Source organism: Thermobia domestica, chromosome 3, assembly GCF_964235325.1.
Source record: "Thermobia domestica chromosome 3, izTheDome1.hap1.1, whole genome shotgun sequence".
Classification (NCBI taxonomy): Eukaryota; Metazoa; Arthropoda; class Insecta; order Zygentoma; family Lepismatidae; genus Thermobia; species Thermobia domestica.
The window spans coordinates 61,003,143-61,027,064 of NC_137456.1; the positions used below are offsets into that span (position 1 = coordinate 61,003,143).

At 36.2% G+C, this 23,922-nt stretch overlaps 2 protein-coding genes across 2 annotated transcripts in view; one reads left to right on the top strand and one right to left on the bottom strand.

The window, feature by feature from the left end:
- LOC145680428 (degenerin-like protein unc-105) overlaps nucleotides 1–23,922 on the top strand; it is a 553,540-nt gene that overhangs the window by 329,420 nt on the left and 200,198 nt on the right. The window lies entirely within an intron of this gene.
- On the bottom strand, nucleotides 1,648–12,073 carry LOC145681434 (uncharacterized). The gene is made up of 2 exons (XM_081753078.1): nucleotides 11,984–12,073; nucleotides 1,648–2,351 (listed from the first exon to the last, which is right to left on the bottom strand). Exon 2 carries the CDS (start codon nucleotides 2,349–2,351, stop codon nucleotides 1,851–1,853), a length of 501 nt encoding a protein of 166 aa, XP_081609204.1. The 5' UTR covers nucleotides 11,984–12,073; the 3' UTR covers nucleotides 1,648–1,850.

The following is a 23,922-nucleotide window of genomic DNA, read 5'->3' on the forward strand; positions in this document are numbered from 1 at the left end:
AACAGAACACGAATTCGTTTCTTTAGAACTTATGGATAACAAAGTCTACAGAAGGTCGTTTCAGATTACAGATTTAGGGTAACTAATTAGACACCCTTATTAGCTTAAGAAATGCCTCGACGCCACTAGCAGTTTTGTTCGATGTGCAAGCATGTCTCTTAGCTGTCACTCTGCATTTAAATTTCAATTGAGAGCTCCTTCCTGGCTAAGCGGTTAGTGTACGCGCCTTTGGAGTAGAAGACCCGGGTTCGATTCCCGACATGAGCTCACGTGATTCGGATCCCACGTTAAACTGTAGATCCACGCCTCATAAGGTCATTTGGGGTAGTCTTCACATTTGGGGAATTCCGACACTTGCTATGGAGAGTTACAACACTACTTTTAAATAGGAATAAGTAAAAAAATGAGTAATACAGATAAGATATGAGTGGCATACGTAAGTAGCACATTTATACATACATTAAAATCATAGAAGACCTTTAAAATGTGTCCTAGTTTCTCCCACAAATTATTCTTTTTATAACATTCTTCCGAAGTCTTAGAAAATGATTCTTCTGCGTCTATGGTTGGACCTCTAACTCTAGCAAATTATAATCCTTGACGTTTTTGTGTAGTCTATGATGGATGCCGGCTTTAGAATGAATGGATCCAACCATATCCAGCAATTTCCGACTTCTTGCTGAAATGGTATTCAATTTAGTTATTGTCAGCTAAGAAAAAGGTAAGTTGGTGATGGGGAAACTCGCCATTGCGTATCTCTAGCGTTTGCGGAAAATTGAACAGATTACAATTACGTTTGAGGTACGAAAGTAGTATAGTTATGAGATGAGTGTCATAAAGTATTGCAGTGTACGCAATCATTTTGATGCTGATAACTTGAAGCTGTCTGAAGATGAAAAGATACTTAGTGTGTCGGGGTTACCCCAGATTACCTTATAGCTTTGCTGCTGAACGGCACTCTAAACTCAAAATCAAACCACTTTCAATTGAAGGAAACTGCGTTGAAGTACAGCTAGATCAAATCTGTTCCATTCTTCTTGACAAATTTTCCATCAACAGTCAAGTGTGCGTGGCTGTCGACGGCCCACCACTCGTATCAACAACGAGAACCCACAAAAATCTATGTAGGATGCACCAAGGGTTTCACAGGCATGTCTGTAAAAGGAAATGTATAAATTCCCGTTTCGGGTGTCGTTCACAATGTCGTCTGATTGTAACTTTTGGCTCAAACTGTGTCTCTTGTACACTAAACCTAATTGATTCATTGATTCTAGAGTATTCAAGTTTAATTAAATGAATGGAAGCTGGCCTGCACCTTTTCATTTTATGAGTTCCCTTTGGTTATATGGTTATCGTATGCAATATAGGCATGGAAAATCAGGTCTCGATTCCCGGTGGCAGCTTATTTGGTTAAACTGTAGGTCCACGTCCCCCATAGCCTTGGTGCTGAGAGGGGTGCTAAACATTAAAAGTAACCAGCCAACCAAATCTTCTTTCTTAACATCACATGCTTTTTGTATTATTAATTTATTAGAGCTACTTTTTCTGTTGCAGAATAAAAATATTGAACAAGACCCAATATTGAAATATATGGAATAAATAGAAAATTCGAAAATGAAATTATATATTTTTTTATTTATACACTTTTGGTAATTTTAATCATAAATATTCTTATAATAAATATTTGTTAATTAGTTATTTAGGCATTTATAGTAGCACCAGTCCACCAGTATTTGTGACCACACTTTAAATAAAGATCTATGTCTGTTATCTGAAAATCAGATCATCAGTTGGGCAACAAGTTAAAATTACTATTCGTGTAATATGTAATATTGAGTATCCTACCCAGTTTAAGAGAAGTAATTTCTTGAGCTGGATGAGATGAAAGTGTGCCTTTCACACTGCCCATCACCGACTACTGGAATTCCTACTGGAGGTGCTAATCCTCCAGCTTTAGCTTGATCTGATCCGCGAGCTATGGAAGCTTTCCCTGCTCCAGATCCAGCTGCCGTGGTGATATCGTGATGATAACGGTGATCAAAATCTTCATCAGGATCAGCAGTTCTCATCTGTGATGGATTAGGAAACAGAGCTTGTCGATACATTCTAGATGTAAGATATGGTGCGTATAGTCTTGCAATAAGTTCTTGTAATCCTCTGTCAAAGTGTGAACTACTTCCACTGAAGTCATGGCTTTCTTCGGGATTTCTGGCCGTCACTGCTGGTCGTTGATGACTTTGTTGTCCTCCAACAGAACTGGCGCTTGGACCAGATGATGGAAACGGGAAAGGATAGGCGTTAAGGAGAGCAGGAACTGAGATCAAGAAAGCCAACAAACACTTGAATTTCATCTGAAATAATAACAAAAAAAATAACAACTTACATTTCCATTTTGTGTAGAAGTGAGGTATTTATTTATGAATGTAACAACACTTTTAAATATCAACTATGCAAGCATTTCAATTGCCTCAGTAGAAATAGTATATCCCTTTGTTTTATTTAATCTCAAATTTACATCCAGAGGATTTTACGAATTAACATAACTTACGCTTTTATCAATTTTTCCTCCTCTGTGAAATAAAAGTTCACACATCTTACATGCAATGATGAAGTTAATTCACTGTTATCTTCCTTTAGTTACACTATTCTAAAAAAGTTAGAAAGTTTTATGCAACAGAATCAAACAGCCATTGTTGGATAATTTTAGGATGCTGAAGATGAAAATGATAACGAAAGAGCCAAGATTTGTCTTGTTTTGAAGTTATAGACGGAAAAAATAAGGGGATGTTTGCGATTTTTAAGGTAGAAGTGTCAATGTGTTTACAAATTTTATACATTTTTCATAGTCAAGTGTATTTGAATCTTCGAACTGATTTTGTGATAAAACTTTATGCTACTTTATTTTGAAAGAAAATTCAAAAATTTCAAAAAGTTGCTAGAATTTCTCATTGATTCACAAAAACGCTTTTTTTTTTTTTTTTTTACTTATTTTCATATTATACTATTTACATTTCCTTTTCAATAAATTAGCATAATAACTCATAAAGATCTTGGAATACGTAGTAATGAAAACTATGGAATTTGTAAAATATAGGGAGATCCGTTATGAAAAACACAAAAATACAAATATTTTCTTTTTTTTTTTTTACTCTGTAAGTAGAAAAACAAGAATCAATCTCGTTTGTCCCTTTTTATTTTCGTGTTTAGCACTGCACAATTATCCCAGAATAATTGCTAATGTCTTCGTTACATAAAACTTCTTAAAATTTGTATAACAGTGTTATTTTTGCATCTCCTATTTTTCTCTCTGTAACTTCAAACCAAGAACCAGTATTCTTTTTTCATTGTTATTTTCGTGTACATTTCCCTAAAAATATCCAAAAATGTCTGCTTATGTCTCCATTTTAAAAATCTATGTTGAACGGTGTTATTAAAACTGGCATAAATAAGTGCACATTCTTCGCACTGGTTGCACAATAGGCAACCTGCAACCCAATAAGGCCGTTTGGGTTGTCTACCTCACTGCGAACATGATTCACTGTTTACAGGCAGTATAGTACTGTCTATCTACATTTTTTAAATCTGTTTTTAATATTATCAATTGAGCTACTGATAATATCACTACTGATAATGGGTTACTTTGGCTGCTGATATACAACCATTTTAGGGGAGTTAAAAAAAATCGGAAGTCGAAAAACAAGCACCACCCTAAACAAGGACAAGCGTTACGAAGTGTTGATCATTCTAGGGACCTTGTAGAAGAGGCTTGGCATAGCAACAGTCCATGCTTGTAGATACCGCGAATATGAGTATTGTATGTTATTGTGTTAGTATGCGGCTGGTAAGACGTGCATGCTGATGCGGTATTATTTCAGTACATGTTGAATTGTTTGGTGAAGAAGGGATGTGACCGAGTGGCAAAAGGAAACAATTATCTTCGGACGTAAACATGAGCATACCTTACGCGAGATGGCACAGTTCCCATGTTCCAATCCACGGTCAATACTGTCCATGCAAAGTGGAGGACGTCTAGCGGAAATCAATCCTCTCCGGAGCAACAGTGGCAGGAAACCCATCATGTTCAAGGGCGACCGTAGATGTCTGGGTGGGGAGATTAGTGAGCTCTAAATGGTTCGAAACCTGGCAGGAGCTGCTGCAGGAAAATAATACAGGACTTAGTCGTCAGGTCTCTGAGCGAATACTGCGATGAGAACTGCATGGTGTAGGCATATTCAGTCGCGTTCCAGGTATGTTCCAGGCTGAATGTCATACAGAAGAAAAATCGCCTGTCGTGGGCGAGGGTTCACCCCACTGGACTAGAGACCAATGGTGATATATCCTCTGGTTAGACTAATGCTGGTTCTTCCCAGGGGGGCCATTTCAGATTTCGCTTGAGGGGGCAAGAACACCATCGACATAAAGACTTTCACGTTTTGTATTAGTATATTAGTAGACAATCGAAAGTATATGTATTCTTCAAACTCTTGGAGGGGGCAATTGCTTCCTCCTGCCTCCCCTAAATGACCTCCCTAGTTCTTCCTCTATTCCAATGACGGCCGCTGCAAGGTGATCGGATGGGCCGGACAAGCCTACAAAGCTGAGTGTGCGATAAATGCTGAATAGAAGGGAGTGGTAGTACCATGTTATGGGGGTGTATTTCGAGTGCTGGTGTGGGTCCCTTCATAGAGGTGTCCAACCGCATTTCAGGCTGAGGATTACATGTCCATACTTTTTGAATTATAAAGAAGTTAATAATTGGGTTTTTGTATTGTTTCCACGTACCAAAGCCATCTAACATACACAAATCGTCGTGTAAGTTCATGTACCGACAAATATGATAATAAACGTATGTTCCTGTAGGTACACTTACCTACTATTTCACCACAAATACAGTAAATACGTAAGCTCAGCATTAGTCAAAAAAACAAAATGACTTGGATTCCATAAGTTGTGACATTCCAACAGCAAATTCAATAAATAAACAAATAAATAAATAAATGAAATCCATATCCAACCGTAAATCCAACCCAAAGATTAAAGTTATTACTAAAGTAATCTATTGACAAAACTTCTATTAAACCAACAATTATAAGTCTAAAGTATGTATAAACCTACTTCGTATTCGTCAATTCCTAGTCATGATATAGTACTTAAAACAATTCTACAAACAACAATTCTACAAACATAATTAAACATAAATTACACACATTAAAATTGTTCTCCAAAAGTAAATCCTTTCCATTCCATCTTAAACAAAATTGAATGATATATATTGATATATAAATTATTAATGCCTAAATTTCTATTAAAAAAAGTTACTTATTGCAATAACTACAATACTTCTCGTGTATATCCCATTCTATGATAATCATAAATAACACATAGCATAACTGCATTGCAAGTTAAGAGTTAACTTTGTGTTGCTATTTAGTGAATATATATACGGGTATTAATGCAGAAACTTTTTAAAAATTGAATCTTTAATTGAATGTAATTCGTTTATGCCCTTTAGGCTAGGAGACGAATGAATATCGAAAGCGAATGATTAGAAAGAACTGGTGGAATCAAGTGTCGTATTATTTATATGTGTGATGAGGATAGCAAAACGCAACCAAAATTTCAATATTGTGAATTAAATTTCAATATTTCCTGTTTACTAATGAAAACAAAATATAAACTGTAAAATATAGAAAATATCTAATTAAACATTTATCAACTTCTTCCAGCATATAAATGTCCGTGTGACCAACTATCGGCGTGAAAAACAGAAACTAGCAAAAAAAAAAAAAAGTTTTGCCATCCTCGTGTATACCCTGGACAAAAAATTATGAAGTGCATACTTCATTTGCTCAATAAGCCGTTACATCACCCGGGCACGAATTACGGCTTTGATTTTATGTGGTATTCTGTGAACGTGGAAGAGGATGACGTTCAAGTCCAATTTGGCTCATTCCTTGAACAACTGGTCCCGCAGAGCGGCCAGCTTCGGGGAATGTTGATGTCTCGTCTTCACAGCCCGTTCCAACATGTCTCAAATTTTCTCTATAACGCCGAGATCAGGCTAAGTCACGGGCCAGGTGAAATGTCGGATGTCCACCTCATGTTTAGCAAGTTGTTCCCGCACGATCCTGGCTCGGTGAACGGTGCAATTATCGTCTTGATGCTGGAACTCTAGGATGTGACCATCTCGCAGCAACTGGACAAATGCAACATCTCACTACCCAGAATGGACATGCAATCCTCAGCCTTAATGCGGTTGATTACCTCTATGAAGGGACCCACACCAGCATTCGAAATACACCCCCATAACATGATACTACCACCCCCTTCTATTCAGAATTTTGCACACACTCAGCTTTGTAGGCTTCTCCGGCTCATCCGATCATCTTGCAGCGGCCGTCATTGGAATAGAGGAAGAACTAGGGGTGTCATTTAGGGGAGGCAGGAGGGGCAATTGCCCTCATATACTTTGGATTGTCGACTAATATACTAATACAAAACGTGAAAGTCTTTATGTCGATGGTGTTCTTGCCCCCCTCAAACGAAATCTGAAATGACGCCCCTGGGAAGAACCAGCATTAGTCTAACCAGAAGATATATCACCATTGGCCTCTAGTCCAGTGAGATGAACCCTCGCCCACGACGCGCGATTTTTCTTCTGTATGACATTCAGCCTGGAGCGTACCTGGAACGCGACTAAATATGCCTACACCATGCAGTTCTCATCGCAGTATTCGCTCAGAGACCTGACGACTGAGTCCCGTATTATTTTCCTGCAGCAGCTCCTGCCAGGTTTCGAACCATTTAGAGGTCACTAATCTCCCCAGACATCTACGGTCGCCCTTGAATATGATGGGTTTCCCGTCACTGTTGCTCCGGAGAGGATTGATTTCTGCTAGACGTCCTCCACTCTGCATGGACAGTATTGACCGTGGATTCGGACACGGGAACTGTGCCATCTCGCGCAGGGTATGCTCATGTTTACGTCCGAAGATAATGGTTTCCTTTTGCCACTCGGTCACATCCCTTCTTCACCACATAGTTCAACCTGTACTGAAATAATACCGCATCAGCATGCACGTCTTAGTAGCCGCATACTATCACAATAACATACAATACTCATATTCGCGGTATCTACAAGCATAGACTATTGCTATGCCAAGGCCCTTTCTATAAGATCCTTAGATTGGCCACACTTCGTAATATGTTATCCAGGGTGCTTATGATAAAAGGCAACCGGAAAAGGACAAAGAGGAACTTTACAAGCTGCTGGTGACCAATGGATATGACAAATAAAAGCTTGAAATGGAAAGAAGAAGAAAAGAACAAAACAGTAATAAGATAAATGAAGAGAAAATGTAAGAGGATGAGGGAGGAGGAAGGAAATGGAAGGAGGGAAATCTTGATGGGAAATAGAGAGAATAGAGTAGGGCACGGAGATAGTAAAGAGAGCACTTAAGAAGATAGAGAACGTTTTAACATATAGAAAAGGAAGTAGGAGACCGTTGGGTGTGATACATATAAAAAATAAGACGGAAAGTCAAGAGGAGGTGATGAAAAAGGAAGTAGTTATTTTCAGGATCAGGTGTAGTGATTGTGACAGCTGTTGTGTTTGCTGACATGGTGAAAAACTGAAAGAACTCGTAAAACAGCATAAAGATGATGTAAGGTTACAAAGAGAAGGAAATGCCATTGATAAGCATGTGAGGAACACGGGACATAACATGAATTGGCATGAAGTTGAAGTGTTAGACCCAGAACAAAGGACGATGATAATAAAGTTGGATGAGGCCAGAGGTATTGAAAAAGAACAAGGTTGTGTCATGAATTGGAACGTATAATTTAAAATTAATGAGCAGTGAAGCAAGTTATTGAAAAAAAAAACTTAATTTGTAACTTGTTTAGGTCCAGTTGTTTCTACAGGACCAGAGAAGGAAATGGATTTATGTTTTTAGTTGCTCCTTTGTGAACTGTCATTCTGATCGGCTGAGAACATTCTGATCAGCCAATCAGCGTTCTGAACCAGTCTCAGGGATTTTTGTTATATTAAAAGGCAACTCTCTGTTGTATTGGACTCTGTTTGATAAAGCCAAGAAATTTAGTTAGTTGGCGAAACTTTTACAGAATTATTATTTTTAATTATGTAAACTTGCTTTGTTCAGAGATTATTTCTTTTGTGAAGTTACTAACCTTCTGTTTGCATATTTTAGAATTTCTTGCTTCCTTCCTATTTCCATAAAAATAATATGCTTAAAAAAATAGTTGCAATTTCTCTTGCGGTAACCCTCGTATGTCATAAAAACATACTTAAATGTCAGTTCTGTACTTATTACTCTTGTTCTTATATTAAAGTTAAAATCCAATATTAAAAGCATCTTGCTTTATCTGTAAATTTGCCTTCACATATTAAGATGAAAGTCAGTTGATGTACGAGTATTAAAGCACGAAACATAATGGGTTATGCTAAATGTAATATAATCTTTATAGATTTAAACTAATGTAGACATTTCTGGCATTTATAATTTTTTTCTTTTAACGTTTATATTCTTTTGAGTATACCATAAAGTTTCTGCATTGCATTTTTAATTACTGCAGAGGAGGTTACGAAGTACAGTTTAATGTCTATTGCAATTAAAAAATCATGAAGTTATAATGATATCTTTGTTGTTGACTGACAGTATATGTTTCCACAAATTATTTTTTAATTAAAAGTTACCAAATCCGAATTTAATCTTATTTTCATATCTCAATCATAACAAAATGTATTTTATTTTAATAAGTAAAGATCTTAGGAAAGATACTGCTTATAATTAAGAAATAAAAATTATGTTTTGATTATAGTTGAACATGCATCAACGAAATCCAAGTACTTTCTTGTGGTTATCAACAATAGCTCATTTACATTTCTGTTCACATTCTGATAAAAGTTGCCCGAATCAACTCTCTTATTAACACAAGGAGGTAATTTGTATTATTCTTTTAGGCTATGCTCTATCTTTCAAAAATGGATGAAATTATTTCCATGTGTACCAAGCAAAAATTATTTAGAGCATTTCACATAACAAACAAAAAAGTTTTTTTTTTTTTTTGTTACTTTCTCATTGCACAGGGCTGTACAAATTTTTATAGCACTTTACACACAGAGGTCAAAAAAAGAAAAAAGGATAAAGCACTAACATTTTCTAGTGAGTGCATTAAATATTAAGTATACTTAATACATTTTGGCAGTTCGTCACGAGGAATTTAAATTGTGACTGCCCACAATATCAAGATTTTTTTCTTTGTCAATTGATAAATTATATATTCACTCGTACAACATATTTTCTTTTTAATACCAAAGCAATCTTTCTGTTTCCAAGGTTGGAATTGGAGCAGATCTAAAACAAGTAAGAACATGTGGATGAAATTCACTTGGTTTATTTTCATCTCTGAGCATTTGTTCAGCTGTCTTTAGTTTGTCCAAGTCCTTATTGCCTACAACGACTCACTAACATTACTTGGTCAAACTTTTTTTTTTTTTTTTTCGATTTGTGTCGGGATTGAGATTGACTGTAACTGAAGCTCGTTTCTGTTATTTTAAAGGTTCTTGAAATTTTCAGAAACCTTTCTTGAAACAAGAGGTTTACGCAGATATTCCAATGGAGTTCAGATTTTAAAAGAAAATGCAAAGAAAGGGCAGCATTGGATAGGTACTTAAGCAATAAAATAGGCTATATAGAGCGAAATAGGCAAAATAAATGTTACTGAAATTGAAGCATATACATCTATACATCTTAAATAAACATACAGTAGAATCCCGAGTATCCGGCCCAATGTGGCGCATTGGTCGGAGTTCTATGAACCCATTTCTTTATGAACGTTAAGCGTACCCCAAGAACAATTTTTGAATACAGTACTGTACGTACTGTACAGTTATAATCAGGAACAGCAGCAAGCGTACTGTATTGAGGTCCGTTACACACTGACGAAAAAGTGAACAAGACGCAGAACGCTGGTCATTTCCTGTTAGAACTTGTATTTTGCACACGACAAACAGAAGAATCGTAGCAGACGCCCACTTCCAATGTCTTGGCAATGTTACCAATGCAACGCCTTGCCTTCCTCATTTAATTACAATAAAGAAAACTATGTCGGATAGTACTGAGGCCGGGTAGTCGCGAACGGGATACTCGGAAGTCTACTGTAATTGTTTAATGTGTATCATATTGCTAATATTAAGTTAACTCCCTTGTGGCTATGTGAATTTCGCACGTACCTGTGGGAAGGGAGAACCGGCTTCGATTTCTAGCGGGAGCTCATGTGTTCGGATCGCCTTGTCAAACTGTATTTTTAGGTCCGTATCTCATATAGCCTCGCTGCTCGAAGGAACACTAAACTCAAATCAAAAATCTAATATCAAGAAATAGGGATTTTTACCTAGTATCTGATTTCTAATAATTGCTTTCTCATATAATTATTTTCTCCTGATTTTCTAACAACCTAATAAAATATATACTATAGCTTACACGATGTTCTATTAGAAATTATACAGCTCTTGAACTATAATTAATATCAGTGCAGCTTTGCATTCTATCGTCCTTGAATTTACAAAGGAAATAACCAAAGTTATTGTTTTGAGTTTGCTTTATTCAAATTCTAAACACTATTAATTAAGTGAAAGTAACAACTATTGTAGAAAATTTTATTGAATCAAATCTATATATTTTCTCCTCGGTGTGATGTTGAAAAACATTTTCAAGGGAAATTTTCAGAAAAAATAAAATCACATAAGACTATCTGTGCAGTAACTAATGCGAAAATGGGAAATTGTAAAATCAAATCAATTGTTAGGTCGCCGGATCTTTTAACCAGGCTCCTCCCCTAACCTTGCAGCTTATTAGCATACAGCGCCTATATTTCTAGCTGTCCCAACCAAAGCCTCCTACCTCTTACTTTAACCATCTCCCCAACTATTACACTCCGTTGAGTCAACACTAAAAAACTCTTGTGCTTCCATAGAACATCATATCTAGAACAAGGCGCACCTTTCTGAGTAAATGCTGTAATATAAACAAGAAAAGAATTCAGGGTGTCGCGGAAAATATTGTGTGACAAAAGAGGAGCGAAGAATCAGAAAGTTTGGGAATCTCTTATCCAAACAATAGGCTATAGCTTTACGGTGTTGACTACCTGCACCATTGAAAGGAATCATTTTCTATTGTACAGGTGTTTGGAAACAATAACAAACTTTAGAAAATGATTCCTTACAAGAAAACTTAAAAAAAAAAAAAAAAATGTCATAGACCAATGTAATTGAAGAGATATGTCATTTTGGAGTTCCAGTCTGCCGTAAATTGGAAAGGACGGAAAAAATAAAATGATCTTAACTCGAGAACGAACTGTCGGGTAAAAGAACATCGCGATTATTTTAAGCATTTGTAGATTCCATTAATATAACAGGTAGATATTTAATTTGCACCAGTTTTGAGTTTCTCATTTTTATCATTTTTCGTTTATAGAAAAACCTCAGAGATTTTCTACTATGTCTTGTGGATGTTCAAGTTAACTGGTACACATTAATGAAACCTAAAAGCTCAAAATAGTCACTGAACCTTCACCCGACATTTCTCTAACAAGTCATGTGTTCCTTCTAATTTCGGCAGGCCAAAAACTCCGAAACAACTCATTTGTGTGTTTTTAATGTTTTCTTTTGAAGAATTGTTTTCCAAAGTTTGTTCGTATTGTTTCCGAGTATATATTAAGTTTATATGTATTCAATTTGATTGTTAAAAATAATTTGTAACTAAAATTTAATTTTCTCGAAGTAAAAATACATTTACTGTAAATAGACTTGAAAAAGTAATCAGTAAAATCAAACAATTAAAATTCTAGAACATTCCAAGGAAAGAGAAAAATAATTTTCCATATAAATCAATAGGCTAAACATTAAAAATGGCGTTAGTACTAAGCACCGTTAAGCTTAATATTATCTTATAATAATTACCTTACTATATTGACCTCGTCGTCAGGCGTGTGTACTCACTGAAATTTTTGGTTAAATTATGGCGCGCAAATCATAGTTGCTAACTATTTTTATACCCTTTCTCGAATAAAATTAAAGTGAAATTTTGTTTTCAACATAGGAAGTAATGAGTATGAAGAAAAAAGGTCATCTTCATTTAAATAATTTATCTCTTCCTTTTTTAATTACATTCAAATCATCCATGAAGCATGAAGCGTATTACACATCAACTAATTGCTTGTACTCATCAATATCTACAGCCATTTATGTCATACATCAATGACGAAGTATAATAATAGTAATAATAATATGTTCTTATTTATGAAATATAGCTCCTATTGTATGTATACAATTGAAGTAGTGATTAAAAGAAATAGTGCAAAATTAGCGATTCGAGGAGAAAAAATATAATTATAAATATGCAATTGTATTATGTCCGTTTAATTACAAATTTTTGATTATCTCATCATGTTCTTCCGGTAATATTTTTCGTTTATACCCGCCCATAAATATAATGTGTCCGCCCTTCTGATACGCTGAACAACCACGCTCAAAATAAACTGTTGCATTTATGTAAAAAAATTATTTTTTTATGCAACCCCCAGACAGTTGCATTAAATATATACTGTATATTCATTATGTCTCAAATTATTAAACAACAACAAAAGAATTACATTATTATTATTAACAATGAAATACCTAACATTTTGCTGCAATCTACATGCTGATAAAAATTATACATTAACGTTTAACAATTTTAAAAAAATGCGAAGATGACACACCCCAACTAATAGATCCCATTGAAATCTAAACAAAATGGTAAAAATAAGTATAAATTCTCATGCGAAGTTTTTGAGAAAATCGAGAAAAAGGAAATCTTTTTACAAACCGGTGCTGTACGAGCATTAGCAATTACATATATTACGAAAATAGTTTTTAAAAAGGTCATTTAAGGTAGTTTTTTTTCTTACGTTCGAAACTGTTAGAGAATTCGAACTTTTAGCAATGTTCTCTGTCTCCTGAGCAGGTTGATCAGAAATTATTGTTTCTCAAATGGAAGAACGGGGTCTATGCTCTTACTGTTTTAGATTAGACTTCTTCTCTTTTATTTCTCCGGCAAGTGGTTAGGGAGTGAATAAATTATAGGGTTATGTGATCAAGCTTGTTTATTATTATTATTATTATTATTATTATTATTATTATTATTATTATTATTATTATTATTATTATTGTAGGGCTAAGCAAGTAGTTCACGTTCCTGCTATGTAATCCAGAGGTTTCGATTTCGAATTCGGTCCTCAAAAATATTGATTGAGGTATAATCAAAATTTCTTTTTACTTCGACCTGGAAAGTGCCGGAATGTTGGATATTACTTTCAAATATAAACCTGAAGGTGCCTTTTCCAATTTGTGGAAGGCTGCCAATATCATACCTATCTTCAAGTGTGGAGATAGGAAACTAGTTTCATCCTACAGACTAATTTCTCTTCTCTCTTCTGTGTCTATTCTTTGCGAAAAAATAGCTCAAGACAGATTATACAGCTTTATCAAACCATTTTAAAACAGTTTTCAGCATGGTTTTATGCCTAGATGTCCGTGTCTTACAAATTTATCAGTGTTAGTCACTCATGCAGCCCAAGCAATCACGACTAACACTTAGTTTGATGTAGTTTACTTTGACATATCTAAGGCCTTTGATACCATAAACACTAAGTTGCTTTACAAGTTCTCTAATAGATATAACATTCATGGCAAGATCTTTTCTTTCCTAGATTCTTATCTTTCATGGAGAGAACAACTTGTTACTCTTCCTGGGTCCTTGTCTCCGTTTAGTTCCGTTTTATCCGGAGTGTCTGAAGTAAGCGTGCTGGGTCCACTCTTGTTTTTACGGTACATTGAAGACTTACCTATTATCTTCTCAAGCTCTTCATCAAATATTTTGCTTTTTGTTGATGATTGTAAACTCTTTAGAGTTATTAACACCGTAGATGATGCTTCTCTACTGCAAGCTGACACAAACATGTTAAGCAACTGGTGCTCAACGTGAAATCTGTCTTTAACCCCAACAAATGTTCCACTTTCTTAATCTCCTTAAGGAAGAATGTACTTCTTCAGACATACATCAACAATGTACCCGTAGAACGAGTTTCTTCTCAAAAAGATGTAGGTGTTGTCTTTGACGAAAAACTCTCCTTTGCAGATCATATCATATCGACCTCATCCGGAGCTATGAGCCGCGGTGGCTCAGTGGTAAAGCGTTCACCTCTGGTGCATGGGGTCCCCGGTTCAAACCCTGCTCCCGCCAAGTGTACTTTGTGGTAGACAAACACCGTGTGCGTGGGTTTTCTCGGAGTTCTCCCATTTTCTTCATTCCACCATTTCATTCATTTATCATACTCACCGTTTCCTTTAGCCTAACCGGCATAACCGTGGGACATAAAACTCAAAGATTTCATTTCATTTTTTCTTATTATCGCAGATTAACATTCGTGTTCCTCCGAGGCGAACTCGTTCTTTAAGTTTGCTAACTTACACGACACCTAGGTTATCAATTGTTAAGCACTCCTCGTTTTACAGACTAGCGCATGATTACAATATAGTTTCAACAGAAGTCAACATTTTTACTTCTGAACGAAACTTTAGAACTCATTGTCAATTAAAGAGAATATGGTAAATTGAAAAGTAAACCTTCTTTATTTTCGTATTTGTTACTTTTTTCTTATGTTTTTCAATTTCAGTTCAGTTCAGTTTGTACAGTACGCTTAAGTACACGAGGGAGTTAAAACTGATGAAGAAAAGAGATATAAAGTTTGTACGGTACGCTTAAGTACATAGGGAAGCTAAAAATGTTGAGAAAAATAGATATTAAGTTTGTATAGTACGGTTAAGTACAGGGAAACTCAAAACTGTTGAGAAGAAGAGAGATACAGTTTGTACAGTACGCTTAAGTGCTTGGAAAAGTTAACATTGCTTTCTTGCATTACACGTTATGCTCTTAATATTAAATAATAATAATAATAATAATAATAATAATAATAATAATAATAATAATAATAATAATAATAATAATAATAATAATAATAATAATAATAATAAGCCTATAAGAGTTTTTACAATATATGGACACGAATCTTTTAAACTATGAAAAGAAATTCAGATAAGGATGTTAAAGATGAAATATCGCACCTGGGCTTCAATACCACCAGAACTCAATTTTTTTTTAAGTTTGAAAGAGTTATCAGAGCTCAAAGCTGCAAGAAAGACATAACTCATATATGGTCTCTAGATCATAAATACTGACAAAACTTTGGGTGAATTCGGGTAACAAAAATAGGCTACTCAGTCTGTATTATATTTAAAAAATCTCTTGGCATTGTGGTGGTATTACAGCTGAGGTGTGATTTATCCAAAATGACCAAGAGTGTGTGCAATATATTCCTTGTGCACTAAACGCACTAAATAAAAGTAAAGTCCACCATTCTCTTCTAATTATAACAAAAAATGGTTACTATAGTCTGACGAAAAGTTAAAAAAATAAAAACGCTTGAGAAATTATCAAGGATCCCAGATAGACCAAGGATCCCAATAAGAAAAAGGGCTAATCGATGAACGCAGCGAATTCTATAGTTGAAACGAATTGTTCGTAAAACTATTAGAGAAATGCTCAAACACGAAAAATATTTCGTACAACTGAAGACCTGAAGTAAATTAAGATCTAAGTGCCATTTGAAGTTTTGAGATAATGATGTTTTTCCTCGAGAATTTGTGCCGTCCACATACACCTCACGCGTTCTATTGGCAATGATCTGGATCACTACGTACATGTTTGGCGCTTAGATCCGAATATATTTAAACTGGCTTGGCCCATAGACCATCATTCCGGCTATAACTCGAAACTTCAGAAAATGGCACTTAGATCGAAATTTACTTCAGGTCTTCAACTATTAATACTGTTAATAACAACCGTTGGACTTTCTCAAAGCATTAAGAAATAACAGTATTAATAGTTTTAAGAAATAATTTTCTTACATCTTACTACGAAGAAACATTTCATTACTACTGTATTTTGAAAAAAAAAAAAAAAAACTTGAAAAATATTCAAGTATCACATAAAATTGGTCATACGAAAGATAAAGAGCAGACAGTGGACACGATGAATTCTCTAGATCCAGAGAATTATTTGTATACACAACTAAATTGCACTATCATAATATTGAACGGGAAAATACAGGGTTTCCACTCTCTTCCCCCCCCCCCCAAAAAAATCCAGAACATTTCCAGGATGTTTCCAGGACAAATCACTGATTTTCTAGGACTTCGATACAGGAAGGTATAACAGGATTGCAGCTGCAGGTTCAAAACTCACAACAGCGAAATGAAAAGTATAGAAGCTTATGCAGTATAATATTAACGCGATACACAAAGCGGAGCGTCTTTTTTTTCTTTTTGTGGCCTCCCAACTCCCCTTATAGTCACCGGATCCAGCCACATCCAGCACATGTATTTTCATTCTTTTTACATGACATTTTAATTGTGCACCGAACAAATTTACAAACAACAAAAATCTATTATTCGTACATGGCATCTTCATTGCGCGACAGTGTGACAGATATATTTGGGGGGAGGGAAGAAGAACTTATATTACAAGTTTTCCAATAGACATAATCTCTTTTTTCTTCAGCGAAGCTGCTCTACGGATAGCATTTGGCTTTATCAGTAAAGTAAAGCAAGACTTCTGCTCTGCTTCATTTGCAAGCTGATTTGTTTCAGTCACCGAAGCTTCACTTGTTTCCATCAATTTCCTTTCCTTTTTCTGCAGCTGGTGTACATTTTCACTTACCTCTTTTCTCTTGCTCTGCACTTGACTTTCTCTTTCAATTCGTGATGTTGAATGAAGTAAGGTCTTTATGAGAAATGTTATCATACACCAATCTATGGGAGACTGATACTGGTACAAAGCTCAATTTCTGGAGAAGTACAAGTGAAGACATTATCCAAGAACAGGTTGACAGCCTAGTGTATGAAAGAAGAAGAGAGCTCTTCCAGTCAACCACCCTGTTGGAAGAAAGAAGGCCCACCGACCACATGCAGGATCATGACAAATTCTTATTCAGCACAAAAACAAGAATAGCAAACAAAAAATAGCAATCAATTATTATAATTATGAAAAATATGCCATTCAGTATTTCTGTAAATTTCAAGGACAGCAATGCATTTTCAAGAATATTTCCAGGATGTTTCCAAGACAAAATCAATTCAAGAACATTTCCAGGTTTTTCAGGATTTCCAGGAGGAGTGGGAATCTTGAAAATATAATGGATAGATTATGTTGCACGGAATTACAAATAATACATAAACTAAAATTCCAGTTAGTAACATGTTGTAAGAGTTAAAGACATACTTTTACGTGTGATATATACAGTGGGCGGAAAGTAACTCCATATTTTAAATCGTGGATTTCTAGTGATGTTATGTGTAGATAGTAATGAAAGTTATCTTGTTTTATAGACTAAAATTTGTCATTTTCCTTTTTTTTTATTTAATCAGAAGCTGTTATTGTTCATTTGAAACCACAGAGATGCCAGGACAGGACGATTAAGCATTAAGGAGAAAGCCAAAATTGCAGCAAGATTTGAGGTGTGACAGTCTGTAATTTAGGTTCAACGGTGGTGGAGGGGACAACATGGGAGACAAACTGTTCTGGATGTAAAAACAATTAAACATTGTCACAGAAAATTAATGACTACCGCAACTGTCGTGGACATTAACAGATCTGGTAGGCCCTCGACTTCGGTATCAGAAGAAAAGGTGGCCACAGTGAGGGAGATGTTCGAGCGAAACCCTTCAAAATCAACAAGGCAGGCTGCAAGAAAGAGTGACATTACATGCTCTCTATGCATTCTATGCGTGCAATTCCCCACGAAGAGTTACTCACGGAAGCCTCATAATGTCCAAAAATTGTATCCAGATGGTTGCGATAGGCGTGTTAAATTTTATACTCGCATGGCATGAAGATCATGCACACCTGTTCGATAATATTCTATGGAGTGATGCAACTGCATTTCATGTAGGAGCGTTCGACATAGTGGCCATTATTGGACAGAAGGTGGTCCCAAAGAAACAGTTGAAATATGCAGGGTAAGCCGAAAGTGACAATGTGATGTGGATTAACTTCTTTCTATTGTTGAATTCTATCTGTTGCGATACACTGTGAACGCTAAAAAATACCTGGAAATGTTAGGAAATTTTGTACGGCCTACAATGTCTGGATGGTACGAATCACATGAACTCTCATTTATGTCAGATGGAGCTCCCCCTCATTACATCTTTCCTGAAAGACAATGGCTTGATTAACGTTTCGCAAGACGCTGGATATGTCGCCGGAGTCCAACAGAATGGCCAACGCAAAGTCCAGACCACACTCCATGCATTTTTTTTTTTATAGGGGTGGGCTAAGGAAGAAGTGTATCACAGCAAATCACTTGGCGAACTTGAGAATAAGGTCTGTGGGATCATAAGTGGTGTTCCTGCTGGGTCATGAGGAAGGTTGTAGCAAATGTATCTGTTCGTTTGAGACAGTGTCTAGAACATACTGGAGCACACATTGAGTTGTATCTTTTGAAAAGAGAATGATATATAATAAACTAGATGTGTGCAAAAAATTGACGCTGAAGAAAAACAAAACATTTTGTTGCAATCAGAGAAACGATTAATGTTTTAGCATTTTAGTGATATTTCAACGGGGAAGGATAAAAGAACCAAAAACCGGGTTTGTGTTCGTTTCACTTTTCCCAACTATATTTCCATCTATTCCTAACAAATTTTATTTACTTTGGTTCATATCTTCTTTCGTATAATGAGCCCTATTCGTGTAGCCTGTACAAAATTATTATACGAAAATAATGTCTTCTGTTTCATTATTTTTTAAGTATTGGCGGGATATTTTGTCCCTAGGTGACAAATGTGTTAAAAATGCTAATATATTCAGAATCCTTGAAAATATCAACAGTTGAGTGCTCAAACTACGGAAGAGATGACAGTAATACTTCCTCTAGCCCCGTGCATATGGACTAAAACAACAATGAAGCTTAAGCTTTGTGCATGTCTACTGGACGTTGAGCTAAGATTCAATGAGAAAAAAGATCTTTGGTGGTAGGCAAAGTACTCATGTAGTGTGTGTTTAGAAATTATGATTTTTTTAAAGATGTGGTTAGAAAAAATACAAGAAATTCGCTGAATTACACGCGAGGTGGTTAGTCCACCATGCATGAGAGCGGGCGTACGCGTTATGCTTACATGAGTGAATTTGAAGTGCTGATGCGTTGCGAAAGAACAGCAGTTCTCGAATGTTTTATTGGCATAGGCGGAGACTGTGTGGGCTTGTAATAATGGCGTCATTATAATAAGTAAAATAACGCCAATGAGTCATAATGTAATTGGCGGAAGGAACATTTACTCATTTCAACCTTGTTTATGCATAAAGATAATATGATAATATGCATTAATATTTAAAATCTAAGCTTGCTATGTAAGCTTTTCTCTTGACATCAAATTATTACCAAGTAACATATCTTGATACTATTAGGATTATTTTAATTGTAAGCAATTTTAAGAACAACCACGAAATAAATACTTTGTATTTAATTTTCTTCGTAGTTTGGACGAGCAATCTTTTTTGATTGGATTTAAGTTTAGCGTGTCTTTTAGCAGTGACACCATATGAAACGTGGCTCCATGCGTTAACATGAGATCCGAACCACATGAAATCCCGCCAGGAATCGAACTTGGGTCACCCGCGCCAAAGGCGTATATGCTATTCACATAGCTACTACGGTGCTTTCCAGTCTTTCTGAATGTCAGGAATGAATTTCTGTAATTTTGTTTATTGGCAAAGTTTCAGCTAATATTGCAAAATCAGTTTTCACTAGAAGTTATTAAATATGAACATATGAAAAGCAATTTTGGGTGGTAATTTGTATTTAATGATTTTATTTCCTATTCCTGGTAGAACTGAGACAGGAAACTACTTAATACCTCCTTCCAGAGTTGGCGTGGGTCAATGAAAACTTGACACACGATCCACAGACCAACCAACCACCGTGACCCACGAACCACTGATCCACCACCCACCGTGACCCACTCTGACCTACCATGACCCACCATCCATCGTGACTCACTCTGACCCACCGTGACCCACCACCCACCATGAACCACTCTCATCCACTGTGACCTACTCTGACTCACCAAAATCCATCGTCATCAACTCTGAACACGATCCACGGCCTCTCTTCTACTGACTAAAAAGTTTACACTTGTAATAAAACAAGACTGTGAAAATTGTTACTTATCGGAGTTTGAATTTCTAGTCAATCGCTCAAGCACCACTCTGTTACAATAACGGCGGATCTGATCTTAACGATATAAAATGGTAAAGTGTTTGTCAGTGTGGAAATTGAAACAGTTCGAGGTGGGGGGAAATTAGTGTGTGCCTAAAATATACTTGTACTAAGAGAGTATTCTTGCAAATGTTAATTTCTGAACGCATTCCAAAAGAAACTTCTATTCGCAGGAAAAATACCCCCGTACAATATGGAAAAGGTTATGGTTTCTCAGTTCACAGTATTTTTCTCACATAAAACTTGAAAAATTAGTTTTTCATAGTGTATAAAGGTGCTCGGCTACCCTATGTGAGAGCATCTCCATAAAGTATGCTCATAATTGTAATTTGTGTAATCACTAACACACCACGTCAAATTTAAGTTACAAATACGCATAATTGCAATTATTATGAATATTTATTCAAAGTAGTTTACCTAAAGCAAAGAAGAGACTTATCAAAAATTAGGTACAAAGTTGAATAACACAAATAAGCCATTAGTAATACAAATATACATTTCTGGAATCGGGTTTATTTCCTGTTGGCCTCCAGAACTTCGTCGTGGTAAATCATCCGCAGCGGAATAATGTCCATCCTTCAGCCAAGAAATAACTTGCTCGTCTACTTTGAGCTTGTCTAGCGGTGGGCCATTAACATTGATGAACAACAAGTTAGACAATGTTTGAACATTTAGTCTATTTCTAATATCAGTCATCTGTAAATTCATAAGGGGAAATCCCCGTCCGCACTCTGTCGTGGAAATTGATAATACTTCTACCCGATTCTGCAACTCCTCATTGACAATCTGTTGGCAGCTTGTTAATAAGCTTGTTAGACTTAAGTCTGATAACGATTTTTCTCGGTCAGTTTTGAAATACTCCAAAAGAAGTATCACCTCTCTATCACCATAGAACATCTTTTCCATATCGACCATGTCAGTTGGCAATGTCGACTCATGGAGAACAGAAACCTCTACCACACCTTCGATAGGAAATCTTGTGCATAAATTATCAATTAAAGCCTGATTAACTGATGATTTCCTATTTGTTTATAAATTTAATTGTTGTAATTACACATGAAGGTTTGATGCCATTCCCAAGTTCCCTACCCCGTCTAGAAAGCGAAAGGGAACGAGATTCCTGGAATGTGTTCAGAGGTGAATGGGAATTTCCCTCCTTTTTCCCCATCAATTACTACACGGCTGTTTACCATGTGCCAAATTACGATGAATTTCAATTAAATTATCATAGTATAATTATTTCCTTGTTGAATTATCGATAATTTTCAGTGAAAAAAGGATGAAATTTGAAAGTTCCAAATCAAGATAAGTAGACCAACGTAAAGGGGGAAAAAGTGTAAAATTTTCCATATAATTATGCGTACAATTCAAACTTAAAATTTCCGTGTAATTAAGCTTACTGTACAAATTTTATGCCTATTTTTCTCACAACTTTATGGGTTGATTGTCCTGTGCTGTAAGCGCTCTATATAATAAACATAAGCGTTAGCAATTATTATAGTAGAAAGCAATGGATATATGAAGCCAAGCACTGTATTCTTTGTTTCTGATTTTTTTTTCTTAAATAACATCGATCGTTTTCGATCATTTTTACAAGCCAACTCACTATCAATTTTCCATATATAGAAAGTGCCCCCCCCCTTCCCATAAAGGAGAATTTTAAAAAATGCTAGGGCAAATTCTGTTTATTTTCAATAAAGAGTTAATACACTGAATTTCAGCTCCGTAAATTTAACGGCTTGCGAGATACTCATTTTTTTTTCTAAAAAATTCGGATCCTCACTATCTCCTTATATTAGGATATTATGCATTATAATGAAAGCAATATAACATCCCAGTTTGGATTAAGGCTTAACTATATACTAAAAGTAATTTCATTTGACTTTGCAATTTGACCGTGATGATCAGGTACACATAGTTACATTCAATTTTTTATATAATAATATATTACAGTGATTCAAAAATGTATTTTTTTTTTCAGTAGTTAGCTTCTCTAAAAACTCACAGGTCTCGAAAGCCAAGTAGTAGTATAAGTCCTATTGTTATTATTACAATTACAAATATCAATATCCAAAAGTGTCTGAAGTTCTTTTTTCATTTGATTAGATACGAGGGTCACTACGAAAGTTTTGAGATACGCATTGTTGTGGCACAGTCTTTGAATTCCAACAATTGCGTTCGGTAGTGGTATCCAGAGCGAAGAAGCGAAGCAAGTTTCAACTCGCCTCGTTTATCGGCGTGGCCGTATCGCCTTCACTTGTTTGTTGATGTGAGCAGTATTCGGCTGTCTAGAATGGGGCTCGAAAGGGAACATTTTCGGGCAATTATCCTTTACGATTTCAAAAGTGGTTTGAACGAGACACAAAGCCTTGACCGTTTGCAGGGGGCATTTCGGGACCTTGCTTCTTCCCGTGCTACAATTTTTCAGTGGTTGTGACATAAATTCTTCATGATCATCTTCGGCTCAGGAAGGTTTCATCTCGTTGGGTGCCTTACACTTTGACTGAACAGCAGAAGCGCATGCGTCTGGAATGGTGTGAAGAAATGCTTGCAAGATTTGATGGAGGTAATTCTCGACGCGTCTCTGACATTGTTACTGGTGATGAGACTTGGATATATCAATTTGACCCTGAAAATAAACGCCAGTTCACTGTTTGGATCTTTTCAGACGAAAATTCACCCACGAAAGTGAAGCGACCGCGAAGTGTGGGGAAGAAGATGGTCGCAACTTTCTTCTCCAAATCTGGCCATGTTGCAACTGTTCCACTTGAAGAACAAAGGACTGTTACTGCTCAGTGGTACACCACTGTTTGCCTAACAAGAGTGTTCCAGAAGCTTCGGGAACGGCGTCCACGAACAGGATTGCGTGGGATCCTGCTTCATCATGGCAACGCGTCCGCACACACGGCCAACATCACAATTCAGTTTTTAGAATCTACGGAGGTCAAACTTATGTCTCATCCGCCGTATAGCCCTAACCTGGCCCCGTGTGATTTTTTTCTGTTCTCCAGGATCAAAGATCGCATGCGTGGGAAGAGATTTTGCAGCCCTGAAGAAGCTATAGTGGCTTACGAGAATGAGCTTTCAACACGTGAAGAAAAAGACTGACAACACTGCTTCCAAAAGTGGTTTTCGAGGATGCAAAAATGTGTACAGTGTAATGGCGAATACTTTGAGAAAATGTAAGTGTTAAATTGATTTTATGTATGTAAGTTATTTCACATTTCAAAACTTTCGTAGTGACCCTCGTATATTCACCTCAGGTAAGTAGACAGAAACAAATGGAAAAGGAAGGGAAATGAAGGTCTTGAAAGTAAAACGAAGTCAAATTTACCAGTCTTCAGAAGATACTGTCTACAATGCTGTGAGCAGAGTGGGTCGGTAGATCATACTGAGTCGGTGGTCGTAGTGGCTCATGGTGGGTGGTGGGTCCAGTGGGTCATGGTGGGTGGTGGATCACAGTGGGTCACATGCTGTTGGCCCACGACCCACTGACCCACTCAGAAAACTTGACCCAATTGATCC

Coding starts and splice junctions, on each gene's coding strand:
- LOC145681434 (XM_081753078.1), bottom strand. CDS start 2,351: ATGAAATTCAAGTGTTTGTTGGCTTTCTTGATCTCAGTTCCTGCTCTC.